This window comes from Globicephala melas, chromosome 1 (assembly GCF_963455315.2).
Source record: "Globicephala melas chromosome 1, mGloMel1.2, whole genome shotgun sequence".
Classification (NCBI taxonomy): Eukaryota; Metazoa; Chordata; class Mammalia; order Artiodactyla; family Delphinidae; genus Globicephala; species Globicephala melas.
This window is the reverse complement of record NC_083314.1, coordinates 61,468,592-61,486,664: the sequence shown is the minus strand read 5'-3', so window position 1 is coordinate 61,486,664 and position 18,073 is coordinate 61,468,592. Positions and strand designations below refer to the sequence as shown.

The 18,073-nt window shown below is 44.4% G+C and overlaps 1 protein-coding gene and 1 pseudogene across 1 annotated transcript in view; both read right to left on the bottom strand.

The window, feature by feature from the left end:
- Positions 1-15,571, bottom strand: part of CD247 (CD247 molecule) — a 78,188-nt gene extending 62,617 nt beyond the window's left edge. Inside the window, exon 1 of the mRNA XM_030875573.3 lies at positions 15,499-15,571. Coding sequence (XP_030731433.1) covers positions 15,499-15,556 — 58 coding nt within the window. The 5' untranslated portion in view covers positions 15,557-15,571. The remainder of the gene's footprint in view (positions 1-15,498) is intronic.
- On the bottom strand, positions 5,550-6,523 carry LOC132593605 (heterogeneous nuclear ribonucleoprotein A3-like; annotated as a pseudogene).
- Positions 15,572-18,073: the final 2,502 nt, after the last annotated feature.

Sequence of the window (18,073 nt, the reverse complement as noted above, 5' to 3'; positions counted from 1 at the left end):
AGTCCTGCAGTGAAACAACAACAAACAAAACCTTCCTTAAGTTCGCTCAGACTAGTGTTTCCAATACTCCTGTCCCCTCTTTCTGTGGTACAGCATTCCTATCTTGCAGAACACAGTTTGGGAAACAATCCCTTTGTTATAAACTTCAGTGAACAAGGCCTTTAGGAGTCAGCTCCTTTAGATGAGGAAGGTTGGTTCATGTGAGCAGCTGGTCCCAGGGAGGCAAGTCAGTACTGGGCCTGGGGTGGGGGTGGGCTACGTGTCTCAGTCCCAAGGGCCATGAGTGGAAGGTGCCCTCAGGCTCTCATCCCAGAACCATCCTGAGGGTGGGGAATGAGTTTCCAGGGATGGGCAGGGGACTACTAAGAACCTTAGCTAGTGTTTCCTGATTTCCTGAGGTAGGACATCCTGTTCCTAACACCAGATCTGCCCTTTTCCAACTTTTTGTGGCAAACAAACCTCAACTCCTCCCTCTAAGTTTATGACAAACGTAGGTTCTTATCCCGCACCCAGAGGCAATGTGTTTCACAGTGGGGGCCAGGTTGACTGGGGCCAAAGTCCAGCTCTGCTAGCTTTGCACCCCTGGGCCTCAGCTCCCCACCTGCATAATGAGGACACCAATAAAAGTCCCACAGGATTAGCTGACCTAACGCATGTAAACAACACAGAAAACAAGCTCCTCTCAACAAGTGTTAACTGTTACTGCAGCTCATATCACTTTACCAGACTATTCGGATACATCTATCAGACCTCGAAACTGTGAGGTCTCCAAGCACAGCAACTGGGATTTATCACGGTGCAGCACCGACGTGTAATAGTGCTTCCTCAGAAAATACATTTAGGATGAACTAAGGCACGGCTATGTTCTGCATTTTATTTCTACCTCTGATAATATTTCTGACAAGGAAACGTATCATTAAAACATACCCTCTTGGGCTTCCCTGGTGGCACAGTGGTTGAGAGTCCGCCTGCCGATGCAGGGGACACGGGTTCGTGCCCCGGTCCGGGAGGATCCCGCATGCTGCGGAGCGGCCGGGCCCGTGAGCCATGGCCGCTGAGCCTGCGCGTCCAGAGCATGTACTCCACAACAGGAGAGGCCCGCGTACCGCAAAAAAAATAAAAAAATTAAAAAAAAATACCCTCTTCACTCATAGAAAGATTACCTGATTTTTCTCTCACTGGTTTTAGTCTTCTCTCTCCAGCTACATTAACCTAACAGATGCCCTGTCATGAATAGAGGTGAGTTTGGCTGCCCGCGCATTGGATCAGTGGGTCACTGTCCTTGTGGTCACCATGGCCCCGGGGCAGTCACAGCAGAGATGTTTAAGATGCCATTGATTTATCTGCACAAAGAGGTAATTTTTCTTTTTTTTTTTTTTTGCGGTACACGGGCCTCTCACTGTTGTGGCCTCTCCCGTTGCGGAGCACAGGCTCCGGACGCGCAGGCTCAGCGGCCACGGCTCACGGGCCCAGCCGCTCCGCGGCATGTGGGATCCTCCCAGACCGGAGCACGAACCTGTGTGCCCTGCATCGGCAGGTGGACTCTCAACCACTCTGCCACCACAGAAGCCCCAAAGAGGTAATTTATCTGTCTCTCTTAATCATGAATGGGGTGCCAGGCAGAGAGGTGAGACACCCAGGTAGAGCCGCATCACAGAAAGCTCTTAAAAGGAAATTCTTCCAAATCCAAGGGGTCAATCCTGCTCACCCCAGGGAGGTGGTCCATTGGTGAACAACTGTCAGGAAAATCTGGGCACATCCCTCGTTAAGAAAATTAAACGTGTCTGTCTATGCTATGATAATCCAATAAGTGAAAATTCACACTCATGAAAATAGCTAAATTAGAAAATGAACGCTTGCATTACTAAATGATTCAATAACACTCTCCTAAGTGTATATATATATATTTTTTTTTTTTCTTTTTTTTTTTTGTGGTACGTGGGCCTCTCACTGTTGTGGCCTCTTCCATTGCGGAGCACAGGCTCAGTGGTCATGGCTCACAGGTCTAGCCGCTCTGCGGCATGTGGGATCCTCCCGGACCGGGGCATGAACCCATGTCCCCTGCATCGGCAGATAGACTCTAAACCACTGCGCCACCAGGGAAGCCCTCTCCTAAGTATATTTTAAGCGTTGTTATAATATTCTCTTCCACAAAACTTTCCAAGGGCCTCATCTAGCAGGGGAAGGTCCCCTTGTATGTGGCTGATATTTTCTTTTATAAAAAGCAGTTTTGGGGCTTCCCTGGTGGCGCAGTGGTTGAGAGTCCGCCTGCCGATGCAGGGGACATGGGTTCGTGCCCCGGTCCGGGAAGATCCCCCATGCCGCAGGGCGGCTGGGCCCATGAGCCATGGCCGCTGAGCCTGCGCGTCCGGAGCCTGTGCTCTGCAACGGGAGAGGCCACAACAGTGAGAGGCCCGCGTACCGCAAAAAAAAAAAAAAAAAAAAAGTAGTTTTGTTGAGGCATAATTTACATACATAAGGCATTTTCTGAACCTATATGTACTAATAATATACGGAATTTGGGTCACTTGTTCATTCATTTAACTTTTATTTTATACCAATAAAAGGCACTCTGGCTCTGTGTGTGTGTGTGTGTGTGTGTGTGTGTGTGTGTTTAGCTTTCTTTTTGCCTGTCCACTGTCTGCCTTGCTCCTGACAGGATTCTGGGAGGAGTGCTGACTTTATTTTCTCCCAGAGGCTGCAGGAGAGTAGTCCTGTGAACCAAGGCCCTCAGACAGCCTGTTGTCTTGTTGGTGGGCAGGTCAGGGCCTGTGGCATTAACGGGCAAAAAACTTAAAAACAATGGGAACTTGATCAAATGAGGCTCCCCTGCAGCATCAACTGTCCCTATCCGGGGTTTCCTCACGGTAGGGATGACCCAGTGCTTTTTTGCACCTCCTGAAATAGTTGAAGGCTGTCCCCCTGCTCATGGAAGTGGCCAGTCTGCCACCGTCAGGGCCTCATGGCTAGGATGAACTAACATGGTCCAGCCAGCCGCAGCCCTCTTGCAGTTGCCATTCCAATGTGAGGCCTCGTTCCACACACCTGAGACCCAAGTGCCCAGCTCAGGAAACACCATTCCTTTACAACAGGGCAGCCTGGCGGCCCAGAGGAACGATAGCTGGAGCGAGCATCAAAAGTCCTGGGTTCAAGAGCTGACTCTGCTACATGACATTTGGCTGATTTATTGATCTCTTGGACCACCATTTCTTCCCTGGTAAAATCCAGAAGTAAAACTTGAAGGTGTCTATCCTTTCCAGCTCATATATTCCGTGATTCTGTCACACCAGGGCAAGGTCACAGAACATCTTTGGGTCACAGAAAATCTCTCCCAAGAGGCTCCATCTACTGTTCTTATCACTGAAAGTACAACTCACTGACAGCATCCCCCATGCCCACCTCTGCTAATCACAATATTACCACAGGCCCCTTCTGATTACGAAGTAGTTACACTACATGAGAGGTGCATTCCTGATGATTCTGCAAAATTCAAGTTAATTTCTCACAGGAATAAATACAAAATCAGAGTCACATTATGGTAAATAGTGCACATAAATTGAGACCTTATTAAGTTTTTGTATTGCATTAGTTTGAATTTACGTAATTCAAAACCCCATTACATGTGATGTGTATATTCCCTTGGAAAGGATTTTTTAAAAACCTTCAGGGAAAAGGAATGAAGGTGATGGAACAGAAAGATAATGTCATAGGGTCAAACTTGGAGAAAGACCATGGGTTTGAAGGAACTCTACCCGGAAAGCATCCAGGACGATAGAGAGGACTCCCTAGAGAGGACCCAGTGGCACAATACCTGCTTCCTTGGGTGATCATTCTGCACTGAATCTGAGAAGATTAGCCAGTTTTGAGGTTAGATTTCTTTCTTTTTTAAGTTGAAATTACTCCAGGCTTGAATGCTGCTGCAAAATATTCCACCCCAAATTTTTAAATCCCATAGCAGCCAAATCCTGTGTTTATCCCTTGGCACAGAGGAGCCATTTTGTGCTCTTCAAAATGGCTGACAGGAATTTTCTGAGGAAGCTATGGTCTGAAACCAACCAGCAATTAGATCGGCTTTGAGTCTGAGGCTTTCTGTTTACAGCCACAGCTAGAAACAAACAGATGTGTTTTTTCCAAACTAAAGAAATCAAGAAATTGTCATGAATATAAAAAACGGCTCTCCAAACCTTCCCTTTCACATCCTCCCCACTGGCCATTTTGGATTGCAAGAGTTTGTGATTATAACTTGATTCACAATCCGTTTTTGGTTTCCAAGTACCTCCCTCCCCAAGATGAAATTACAAAGCTTTGAAAATTAGAGGCACCCTTCCCCTCACCCCAGAGAGCTATTCCTGACGAGATACTCTGTTGAAATGGAAGGAATTGCTTTATAGCGGCCTCCCTAGTGGAATTATGGATGGGAACATTTAACAATACAGCATTTGCAATGGGCAGGTGAGAGCTGGCCAAGTTTTTAAAGGGGATTTCACAGGCCGGGTCAGCAGGGAGATGGATGGGTGAGCTGCGGTGGATACAATTATTTGACTTTCTGAGCTGTTCTTTTGAAGCCTCTACACTTAATAGAAAGAAAAATAATAAGCCTCTTTGCCAACCTTTTGTAGCTCAATCTTTATTGTTCCCACCGAAATCCAAAGAAAACAGACAAGATTCATTTTGTCCAGAAAGCATTTGTGTATTTTATATAGGTCTGGGTTTTGAAGCATTGATAGTGAAGTGGGAGAAAAGACAAAGATTTCTCTCTAATCTGAAGAAATCAAAGGGGGGAATTTCTGAAGCTCTCTAGCCTAGTTCAAAATAGTCTTGGTTGGTATCTCCTGATATACGCCTCCTTTGCTACTAAACTCAGCATGGAAATTAGCACAGGCTCACAAAACGATGAAAATTAGACCAGACCATAAAGAAGCAAGCCTGTAGGGAAATTAAGACTTTTTCATAAAACCTGAGAACACGACCTACAGAACTAGGGAAGCTTTCTTTTACCTGTGGGCTCTCAATCACTCAACATCCATCTCCAAGACACTGGCCTCATCAGTGCACTGGTTGGGCCAACCATCTACAGAATTGTTTGTTCTCCTTGGGGCACAAGAGAAGTGCTTGGTAAATATTTACTCATTGATAAACCAAGTGGTTTACCAGATGACTTGTTTTATTTTTGTTTAAGTTAAAAATTCCTTAATTTTTATTCCTGCTACCACTATCACAATTTACAAGATAATATACCTGAGGTAAGGAAATGAAAAAGACAAATCTATAAGACATGAAAGACCTCAGGAATGTACATCTAATTGACACTACATTGCAGTAATCAATAGCTATACTTTTTGCAAATTGTGGCTATGACAGTCCTGAACAAGAAGTTTTCCTGTTTAAGCTGCGATAACTTTTCTGACTACAGATGCTTGTTCCTTCTCTAGCACATTTTTACAGTTCCTCTAATGCACTTGGGACGACTGCCTCACAGCAACCTGCAGCTTTCCTGACGACTCCTCACCCTCTCCTGCTGAGAACTTCAACGCTTTTCTGCTGAGTTTTTAGAACCTTCTGATTCCATGCCCACCCCTCCACTACCAGATCCATAACCACCAACACAGGGACTGCTCAAGCTTCTTCCACCAAAACTGCCCCCCTTCATGGGCCCATAATTTGATTACTGTTGCTCACTATAATTTCCAAAATCATTATAGTATCCTCCACTACCATAGTTACCACCACCAAAATGTCCTCCTTCATTATAATCATCATATCCTCTGCCACCACTAGCATTTCTGCCACCTTGGTTTGCATATCCTGGTCCACCACCACGTTAGCCTCCTCTAAGGCTATAACCAGGACCATCACAATAGTTGCCACCATCACCTCCAGATCCATGATATCCACCGTCATCCTGCTGCCACCACCTACCTCCACAACTACAGGCTCCTCTTCAGCCAGCGTGTCCTCCATGACCCATAAAGTTGCCACATCCACCTCTTTGCAATCCCACAGACCACACTTCTTGCTTAGAAAAGGTCTTTTTCACTTCGCAGTTCTGCCCCTTGAGAGTGTGGTGTTTCTGAACAACAGTTTTTATCAACTGTATCATGATCACCAAAAATCACAAAAGCAGATTTTCTCTTTTTTTCCACTCTGCCTGTCTTCCATAACGTCTATGATTTCAATCTTGCTATACGTTTCAAAGCAGTCTTTCGAATTAACTTCTTCTGTATCTTCTTTAATACCACCAAGAACAATTTTCTTCACTGTTAGATGGACTCTACAGAAGCCTCTCTAGAAAGAGCTCTCTTTGGCTTCACCACACACACATCAGCCTTGTGTGGTCCAGCACACGTTGCCGCATCCACCTCGTGCGACTACAAGAGCGGGTCACAAAACCAAAGGCCCTGGGATGTTTGGTTTGGGGGTCTCTCATCGCCACACAGTCTGTGAGTGTGCCCCACTTCTCAAAATGTTCAGCACTCGGACCACCAATGAACAGTTTTCTCAGTTGTGCTGGTTCCTTTGGATCATGGCCATGGTGCTAAGATACGTATAATTCTAAGTACTTTAGCAAGAACGGCAGATCAAGAAGTATTTTAAAGCAGCAAACTTTTTTTTTTTTAATTCATATTTTCAACTGGGTGTTGCGAAGAAAAGACAGGACACAGAAGTAAATTCTCGTCGCCTTAGAAAGGTCTGTAAGGCCTAAAAATGTGCCGTTTGCACCATTTTCTGCCAGGCACCTCCTCCCTTTTCCTTCCAGTTCCACGCTCTCTTTCCCAACAGAGGAGCAAGGCGGTCCTTGTGGGCAAATGTGCCATTCAGATGGTTTGAATAACCAGATATTAAAAATAACTATCAGTCTGGCGATACCAACTCTCGACAGCCAGAGTAGGTCACCACAAGCCACCTTATTGAATTGCTTATCTATTCTGAGGGCAGGAAGAAAGAAAAGCATCAAATGTATTTTGACTCTTGTAGTCAAAACTCAGAGGATGGCCACTGTGGGAGGAACTGGTGAGAATTTGGGGAGCTGGTGACATTTTCTGCTGACGGCTACGTGTTCCTGAAACTCTGTGTGCTGGGCCTCCACTCTGAGAAGCGCTCACTGTAGGGAACTATTTGCGTTGGGTTTTTAACCTTGAGTTATGAGAACAACAATTTTCCACCTTCCTTTGTCACCTCAACGCTGGTAACAATGTCAACAGTGGGTCTGGGAGATCCCCAGGTATCTGGACGTCATTATAAGGGGAAGACAGGGTTTCCACAGGTCAGGGTGGGAGTAGGGTAGGCATTCTAAGTAGAGGGAACTGGGAGGAAGGTGGAAAGAAAGAAAGACAGCAGGCTTACTTGGGAGATGGCAGAGTTCTGAGGGCAGTTGGGAGACCTGAGACGTCTCTGCATCTGTGAAGAAGCTGCTCCCACCTCTCCATGATCCTAGAGATTCTAGCTTGGACAGAAGTTTTCTTGACTCCCTTCTGCACAGAATGCCTGGAATGGGCTCAGTGAAATCTCAGCCCTGCCATTCTCCTGCCTAGCTCGCCAGTTCTAAGCTCAAGCAATGTTTGCCCTTCCTTCTACAGAGCTGTCCTGCTGCCACCATCCTCCTCTTAAATGCACACATTATACACAGAAAGCCACTCACTGGTGCACACAGAAAGACTTACCTGCAGACTCAAGACACGTCCATCTGCATACAAACAGGCGCACACACAATGCACCCACACGCTGGGACACACTGGAACACGTGCACAAACACACAGCCTCACATACACCTTCACATGCACACTGGGGCACAGGCATCTGTACCCCCAGCAGAGCACACAGGTAAACACACACCAGCACATGTGCGTGCCACACCCGCGCCGAGCTATAATCCACAGGACGGGGCCTGGGCACAGGCTGGTCCCACGCTGTAGCCCCCGTTCAGCGGCCTTCTCCTGGGAGCACGCTGCTCTGGCCAGTCTGCCTCCCACAGCTTCAGATCAAAAGCCCCCGCCCCACCCCCAGGCTGTCTCTTCTACTCTGCCTGTAATACCTCCTCCCTCCAAACCTCCACTGCCACTCCCAGCCTGCATGAGGAAAAGGCAGGCCTAACTCAGGGCCGACATTCACATGATGGCTTCGAGCCAGTGCAACATCTCATGCTGGGGACCTGGTGAAATGAAGGAACACACAGCTGACTTTCTAGTATCTACAGCGACAGAGAGAAGTGGTGATTTGTTTAATCCTAAATAGTCGTGTTGGTTTGTGTTCTGAGCCATCTTCCCCAACTCCAGGGTTTGGCAAAGGCAATGCACCTATAACCCAGCAGCTCTGCAAATAGCTGGAGAACCTCTCAGAGACTCTCCTTTCCCAGCCCTCCTCCCAGTCAGCTTGGGGAGCGGCCCCACTAAGAGCCACCGATATTCACAATCTGGCAATTTAATGCTTCTGCCCTGAGCATCAGATTTCTTATCTTGGTTTGCTTTGCTCCAGTCAACAGCAAAAGGGTTTGCACTCCCTGGGCTCAGCCCAGGCAGATGCAAGTGGACTCAAGGCTAAAATGTGACATAAGAAATTAAGAACTGAGGGGTTTCCTGGTGGCGCAGTGGCTAAGAATCCGCCTGCCAATGCAGGGGACACGGGTTCAAGCCCTGGTCCGGGAAGATCTCACATGCTGCAGAGCAACTAAGCCCGTGTGCCACAACTACTGAGCCTGTGCTCTAGAGCCCACGAGTCACAACTACTGAGCCGCTGCATGCCACAACTAGAGAAAGCCCGTGTGCAGCAACGAAGACCCAACGCAGCCCAAAATAAATAAATAAATAAATAAAATTTATGAAAAACAAAAAAGAAATTAAGAATTGATTATAGATATTTGTCATTTAAAGGTAATTCTCCCACTCCTTGAGGATTTATATAAAAAAAACAAATCTCAACCCAGCATCTGTGTGTAATAGTGCGCTATTCTTTCAGAAAACCTCACCCCACAAAACCTTACACCCTGTATGAAGATACATTCTTACCAAACAGATTGGTTAACGGCTACTATTTAGGATCAAGTCTTCTCAAATATGATTTAATTTACACTTTGATTTACACATTTGAGTTCCACCTATGCATAACGTGGTTGGTGGGGGAGAGGACGGGGGGGCGGTACCTGCACGCACAGAAAGGGGCCGGTCCCTCTCAAGAAAAGCTCCAAAATAGGTATATTTTATTAAGAGCAAAACAGAAAATATGGATTTTACCAATTGGGGAGAAAATGATTTCAGAACTGTAATAATAGGCCAGAGAAAAATGCAATTCTATATTAACAACCAAATACTTCATACTCAGCAGAAAAACATATTTAAATGAGAATATTCAGCATCCAAACAATTATTTCTTCAGAAATTGAGAGGCAAATCATAATACGTGCTTACTAAGGGGAAATACCTTCAAAAATCTGCTTCAGAATTCAGTCTTCTGATGTATAATACTGCAAATTGACAGCAGGCCTGGTAGACAGGCTGCATAGAACATTCGAGAGCACATACCTTGAACAAGGGATCAGAGAAACCGTGTTCGGAGCCTGGTTCTACTCTGAGGCGAGTCACCAAACCTCTGAACCTCATTTTCTTTGTTTATAAAAAGAGAATCTTAAAATCAATAGTTTTTCTGCTACTTGCCATTGGATGGTTATGAATGAAGGTGCTGGAAAGCATTTTGTAAATATAAAGGGACGACTGTACTAACAGAAGAGTGGTCTGGACCAGCGAGGACCCTGCCTGTCCTTGTTTGAATGCTTTCTATTTATTTTTTTCCCCTTGAGCCTGCAAATTAGTTGCTGAGTAGCACAAATCATAACAGGCAACCGAAGCGGACAGTGGAAGCTCCTAACATTTCCACCACTGCAGTTTAGCTGTTTCAGACCTCAATTTGCTTTCTCTTCAAGTCAGTGCTCACCAACAAAGTCCTTGTGTGGCCATAAATCTGCATCCGACGCACAAGCATAAGGGACAAGGCAGAAAATGTTAGAATCTGTCCTTGGATTTTTCGCAACAGAGGCTCCCACTGGAGAGTTAAAAATATTGTGGTAAGGGGGAAGCCCGGATTTTTTTTTTTAAGTTTTAAGTTTATTGTTTATTTGGAGCTTCAGGGAAGAATGAAGTTTAGGTTCCTAATTCTACGAGCCAATACCAGCGGGGTGGGAGGCTAGGTAACTTAAACGTTCTTGAAAACTTGGTAATTACAAGACCATACGCAATTCATTTCACAGATGCGAAAACTAAAGAGATTCCTGCCCAAGTTTACTGCAATTTAGTGACAAGGGAAGACAAAGAAAGCATGTTAGTACCAGGGTTTCCACTTTCTTCCACTGGGAAAATGATATCCTTTATTTTGTAGGTTGGGAAACTGAGGCACACATGATAATGACTATTGCTTTTCGAGCACCTCTGGTGTGTAGGCACTTCCGAGCAGTATCTCCGCTCCACCGTGCTCTGCGTGAGGTAGACATGGTTACCGCCATCTCACAGAGGAAGAAGGGGACTCCGAAGGTAGGCAACTGGCCACAGATCAGGACTTGTATCCAGATCTTTCTGGTTCCATGGTCTCCTCTCTCCCTCCACCCTATCGCCTGCTCCAGAAAAGACAAGAAACACTTGCAGACGGTCAGAGAGTTAGGGAAAAAACTCTCTTTCCTTGACAGAAAAACTGTTTAGACTTCAACAGAAGTCTAAAGTATCCTGTGAAATGTTCCTTTACTTTAACCTATTACTTTAATTGTCAGCCCTGGAGAAATTAGCCCAAGGAAGTAATTCAAAAGAAATTTTAAAAGCTACAGATGTAAAGATTTTCTTGCAGCATTAGCTATAATAACAAAAATTAGAGACAGCCCAAATGTCCAACAATAATGAAATAGTAAAGAAAATACGATGCATAAACTATGGACATTTACATAGCAATTTGAAACAATCATGAAGGCTAAGTATCAAAAAAGATGCTCAGAATAAAATACTAAGGAAAAAAAGCACTTGAAATTGTTTTTGTAATAACAACTATATAAAGATATGTAAACACTTATAAAAATACTGGAATGGAATATTTTTTTAATTTATAACTTCCTCTGATTTTATGATATTTTGGGTAGAATACCTCAAATTAAGAGAGAGAAAAAAAATGATAGCTAGTTGGGATATTTACTTAGTAACTTAGACCAATTTGGACTATAATGATTAGATATCCTGCTTTTCTTTTTTTTCTTTCTATATTTTGAAGCGGTTGGGCAATTGAATGCGATTTATGCTATAATCCACAAACTCTTATTTTTCTCCTTGGTGCCTTTCATTAGTTTATTAATTCATTAGTTAATCTCCAACGGTGGTAGCCTTCTTTATTTTCTGCTTTTCCCTAGTGTCAAAGCCACGTCAGAAAAATGAGCATCTTTCTTTGTCTAATTTTCAAGATATAGTGTTAGTTGAATCATATGAAATTATCATTTTTGTAGATCCCAAATAAATGAATATAGGAAATTTCATACGGTCCAACCAGAAAATTTTAACAATGGTAGGATTTTGTCTGAAACTGTCCTTGTAAATCATTTTGAATCCATCTGTTTACTCAAACTGCCCTGTCCCCTCCACCAGCTTACTTTCTGTGTTTTTTTAAAGTACTTTGTTTAATGCTAAGTTCTCTAGAAGAAAGGTCCAAATAATGCCACTCCAATATACAACCCCCCTCCATAAACCATTAAAGTGAATTTAATCACATGGAAAGGTCTAGATTTCCTTCATTCACCCACCTTTCCATTCACTCAACAAATATTTACTGCCCGTGATCTCTGCTCCAGGCACTATGCTAAGTGCTGGGACACATCCCTGAGCAAGACTGAAGCGTCTTTTCCCTCAGAAAACATAGACTGTGTTTGAGACTGGAAGGAATGGCTATGTATGTGCAGTGACTAAACTGACTGTTTTGTTTCAATTAACAGATCAAATGACTAGTTTGATTATTTTTTAACCAAATGGACTTTATGTTTGCTCAAATTGATTAAATCTACCGTCACTTTAATGTTAATAAGAACTAGCCCTGGCCCAAGCAGAGAAGAAATTTATTTTGAACTATCGTTGCTATTTATTTAATCAGTTAGCTGACCCATAGGTAAATAAGGCTCAGGAGAAAAAGGATTACAGAGTGTGTGTTTGGACAACTCTAAAGCAAGACAGTTCCCTAACGGTGCCTGAATCCTTCAAAATAAAACAAGACACAGTGCCCAGGGATTCTTGAAAGTAAAAGTGTATATCCAGTAAAAAATTAAATCTAATTTTTTAAACACAAAGGCAAAAATAAAAAGAATTTTAAAATAAATTCAGCAGTGGTCATTCACCTAAACAAGAGTTGCCCAGCACCGTTTCTGGGGCACGTTTTGCCGCAGCAGATGTGTAAACAGGCCAGCAAATCTGAGAACCACCAAGGTAGAAAATGAAGTAGGTCATCTGGATGAGCAGAGCCAGATGACCAGAGGTCAAAATAAACCATTGGTGGAAACGCCATCGACGAAAAACTTTTCCTGGCATCACACAAAAGCTTCCCTCAAGCCCAGCTTCAAGCAGTTTAAGCAAAGGTCTGGTTTCGAGGAGTGCTCACTTAAATACCCTGGTCACTGTGCATCCACCACACCAACCGTTTGGCTGCAAATTCTGGACGGCCACCTTGACCAGTGATGACCAGGGGGGCTGTGCTCTAATTTGCTCCCCCTAACTACTTATATGTATTGTCAGTCATGTTTTCACTCTGGGGGAATATCCCTTACAGAATAAGTGTCTCAAAAAAATAGAAATGGTAGCTGTAATGCTCATCCTATGACCCAGCAAAGTTTTGATGCTTGTTCACAATTGGGCCCACCACTGGGAGGGATCACTGCTATGTTCCTGAGCTGTTACAGCTTTGCTCAGAAACCAAAAGAAGGATGAGCTGCATTTCAACAGATGGAGGAAGTGCCCAGTGCTGCTTTACAACACAATCGAGAGCAAATTAAGAATCCTAAACATGGGTTTCCATTTCCTGTCCCTGGATAATGAGAACAAGAAAACAGGCCAGGATGTAATAATTAATACAACTTTCACGTATTGATTGTTTAGTACATATCAGGCACATAACATTTACTTCTCATTTCCACAGCTCTGCAACGAAGGTTATTCTTACTTTAGAGGTGAGAAAACTGAGGCCCAGAGAGGTTAAGTAACTTGTCTAAGGTTGCACAGCTGGGAAATTGGCAGCAATGTGACTGGCCTGACTCTTCCCACGACACCTAGGAGCATGCATTTCCTGAGACTTTGTGTCAAAGCTGCATTTCCTTACAAAGGAAGGACCAAGGTCACACTGACCACTGTGAGGCAGGGAGTTAGAGGCACTGAGGAGTCGAGGGCTCTGCGGGCAGAAGTCTGCCCATGCCATTAGACACGCCATTTTAATCTCTTCCAGCCTCGGCTGACCGTCTTGGCAGACTCACCCAGGGAGACCTCCTCAGGTAGACGGACTGGGTCGTTATTTGCCGTGATCTTAATGATCTGGGCATTTGCAAGAAAGTGCAAATGGAAAAGTCTTAGTAAAAAGAAGATGCTTTAAAAGGGTTCGGGGATGAGTAACTTAACTGAGCAAGAAAAGAGGGAAGACCTCAACTCGAATTCCGTCAGTCAGCAGCCTTTCTTCCAAAGGAAATCACAGAGTGTGTCTTCTCAGCCAACACGGGCGCCATTTATGGCCCTCGGTGTTAAAGGCCTCTCTAAGCCTCCCCAGCCTTCCCTCAACAGGGCTAGGACACTTTGGAAAACTTTTGTCCAGGAACCTTATCTAAAATTAGCTGAAATTTCAATCTCCACACCAGCAAAGCAAGTGGCATTGAAAGATGAATCTAAGGCTTTTCTTTCTGTGGAAATGGGGCATGGCCCCCATCTTGTCTTCTGGGTGGGGTTTTGTTTACCACTCCTGGCAGCCACCAGCACCCAAGCAGCTTTTATTTTCTCATCTAATTCCATTGCCCCAGCCTTGGCCCCAAGACCCAACACAAATAGACCCCTGAGGAAACTTCACATGGTAGAATTATCTACCAAGTGCCGTCCCCCGAACCTGAAGCCCAAGGTCTGAATCTACTGCTGTCAGCAGTTCCCTCTGAAGTCATTGAATTCACAGGCCATTTTGGCATCTTGGGTCCTCTTGTGCCCTGCACGCGAGGATGGGCTGCTCTGGGCTCGCCCTGGTGTTCTTACCTATGGCACTGCGTGACTCATACCCAAGAAGGCTTTTCTGAGAAGAGAGCTGTGATCTTACAGAAAACCCCGCAATTTCTTAGTCCTCGAAACCCCCGAGGTGCTAGGCGGCAGCTGTGCCACATTCCCTGGCAGGAACAAAAGTGCCAATGGCCTTTCCTGCCCTCCCACCCTTGTCGCCAAACTCCCTCCCACACCGAGGTGAGCTGTCGAGTGGAGGAATGACATTGGTTTGTGACCACTCTCCTGGTTTCTTTAGATTCAAATACAGCTTGTCCCATATTTTGGAAAAAATGCCAGGATGCCAATGCCCAGAGGCAGTCCATTTTGTCTTCTTTTCACTTCTTCTTATTATCTGAGCTAGAAAACACGGTAAGGGTAAAAGGATTCTAGAAAAGCCGGACTCTAAGGGCTGGAATGAAGTGAGGAGTAGGTTCTCTTGTTGGTTGGTTGTTCCTCGTGGTGGCTACTTAACAAGTCACATCCTCTCATCTGTCCCCTACATTCTGTCAGCATCTCTGGCTTTATGGCCTCAGACAGAGAGCTGCCTGAGGCAAGAGGCGGTGGGTTAGTCACTGAGCCTGGATGGGTGTGTCATCAGGCAGCCCTTGGCTGTAGGGTACAGAGACAGCCAAGTCAGAGCTAAGCCTAGACACAGACCCTGAAGAAGGCCACTTCCCTCCTTCATTAACCCAGTCAGTCTCTGGCCCATCAAGGTGTTTCAGGTCAGCCAGGGCCACAGCCATGACCCTCTCTAACCAACAACAAATGCAATGTTTTTTGTTGGCGAAGGAAGAAGGAAAGGGGCTGAGTGACGGAGCCAGCAAGGGGGTGAAAGAAGAATACATAAAGACTAGAAAAGTGCCTCAGCATGAAACATGGCCTGGCTGACATTTTCTGGTCCCTCCCGGCTTCTGTTAAATACTCCCTCCTTCTTGTCCACATGGGGCCTGCCTCAGTTTCTCCTCATCCTTTCCCCACCACAGACTTTTCTCTCTCTTTTTGTCACTGGAAAAATCCATACTTTGCACAGGTGTGTTTTCGAGCAGCTGGCTCTGAGCTGATGCCCAGCCTGGCCTTAATGAGGCAGATGCCTGCATCAAGCCGGACCCTCCCCGCTCAGCTGCTCATTGATTTGGGGAGGGCAGGGTTTAAAGGAGACACTGGCGCCTCACCAGCCCTCGGCTATCTCCCTCCACCCCCGACACACACGCACAAAGGGTTCCAAAAAGTTCCTTGCCATCGATACATCCGATACACCCGGCCTTACCTGTAACTGGGAAGTGTGCCTGCAGGGTGGCCACCGTAACAAGCGCCATCCACTTCATCTTGTCCTTCCCCAGGATGGTGCCTGGGGGCAGAGGCCGAGGCAGCCGTGACTGGAAGAAGAAGAGAAAAGCAGTCTCTTTGGCTGCAGCCTCCTCAGGAAGTGGAGGACGATGGGGCCTTTGAGAAGGCACCTGCCAGCAGGGCCAGGAAACTCATACTCCTCCTTTCGGTTCACAGGCAGGAAGCTCTGGAGGTTTGAGGGTTTGGTGGGGGGGGGCGGCGGTGTATGTGCACACATGTAGGCGAGTGTGTGTCTGTCTGAATTTTTGCTTTTTTTCTCACTTAACCGTTGTTTTATTTTCCTTTCTTCCTAATTTTTATCTAACTCCTATCTTGATTGGTGACGTCAATCCCTAGGCAACTACAAGTTCCCAGGGCACGTAAGAACATTCGCCGCTTTCCTAGATTCGTGTGTTTTATGGCGGTTGGTAAGACGACAGAGCTCTGGATTCAGAGTCAGGCGAAATGGAGAGACAGAATACTTGGGCCATAGTGCCATCTCTGCTACCTACCTGCTGTGCAGCCTTGAGTAAGTCACTCAGCATCTCTAGATCTCAGCGTCCTTACCTATAATGCCAAGTGTTGGAGTAGATCTGAGGTTGCAGATCTGAACTTGGCCTGAATTTGGACCATAGAAAATACTATAGCTCACGTAATACTTCAAACACTCTTGTTAGTTGTCAGCATCTAAACATTAGACTAATTTACAACAATAAAAAAAGATTAATACCAAGAAATAAACTTGATAGAAAGTGTAAGATCTATGTGAAACAAACTTTAAAGTGTTACTGAAGAAGACAGAAAGGACTTGGGTAAATGGAAAGGTGTATCCTGGTCTTTGATAAAAATCTCCCTTTTAAGAAGACCACGATTCTCTCTAAATTTTTTTAAAATTTTTATTTTATTTATTTATTTATTTGGCTGTGTCAGGTCTTAGTTGTGGCATGCGGGATATTTGTTGCAGCATGCGGGAACTTTTGTTGTGGCACATGGGCTCAGTAGTTGCGGCGTGTGGGCTTAGTTGCCCACGGCACACAGTATCTTAATTTCCTGACCAGGGATTGAACTCATGTCCCCAGAATCAGAAGGTGAATTCTTAACCACTGGACCACCAGGAAAGTCCCTCTCTCTAAATTAATCAACCCATCCCTCGACAAATGCCAACAAAAGTTTTAGAACAAGATAATCTGGGTCCAAAGTTTATATGAAAAAATTAATGTACAAAAATAGCCAGGATACCAAAAAAGCACAAGCAATCAAAGAAAAAACAGGTAAATTGGACTTCCTCAAAATTTAAAACTTTTGTGCATAAAGGACACTATCAACGAAGTGAAAAGACAATCCATAGAAAAAATATTTCCATATCATATATTGATAAGGGTATAGTATTCAGAATATATAAATAACTCTTACAACTAAACTAGAAAAAAAAATAAGGAAAAATCTGCCAAAGATCTGAATAGATATTTCTCCAAAGAGATATACAAATGGCCAATAAGCACATGAAAACTTGCACAATGTCTTTGGTCATTAGGGAAATGCAAATCAAAACTATAGTGAACTATTACTTCACACACACTAAGACAGCTAAAATTTAAAGACACAAGGTGTTGGTAAGGATGTGAAGAAATTGGAACTCTTGTACATTGCTGGAGGGAATGTGGAATAGCGAGGCCCCTGTGGAAAATGTGTGTGGCATTTCCTCAAGAAGGAGAAGTTACAACAGACAACGCAGAAATACAAAGCATCCTAAGAGACTACTACAAGCAACTCTATGACAATAAAATGGACAACCTGGAAGAAATGGACAAATTCTTAGAAAGGTATAACCTTCCAAGACTGAACCAGGAAGAAATACAAAATATGAACAGACTAATCACAAGTATTGAAATTGAAACTGTGATTAAAAATCGTCCAACAAACAAAAGTCCAGGACCAGATGGCTTCATAGGTGAATTGTATCAAACATTTAGAGAAGAGCTAACACCCATCCTTCTCAAACTCTTCCAAAAAACTGCAGAGGAAGGAACGCTCACAAACTCATTCTATGAGGCCACCATCACCCTGATACCAAAACCAAAGATACCACAAAAGAAGAAAATTACAAACCAATATCACTGATGAAGATGCAAAAATCCTCAACAAAATACTAGCAAACAGAATCCAACAACACATTAAAAGGGTCATACAACTTGATCAAGTGGGATTTATCCCAGGGATGCAAGGATTCTCCAATATATGGAAAGCAATCAATGTGATACACCATATTAACAAATTGAAGAATAAAAACCATATGATCATCTCAATAGATGCAGAAAAAGTTTTGACAAAATCAACACCCATTTATGATAAAAACTCTCCAGAAAGTGGGCATAGAGGGACTCTAACTCAACATAATAAAGGCCATATATGACAAACCCAAAGCAAACATCATTCTCAATGGTGAAAAACTGAAAGCATTTCTTCTAAGATCAGGAACAAGACAAGGATGTCCACTCTCACCACTATTATTCAAC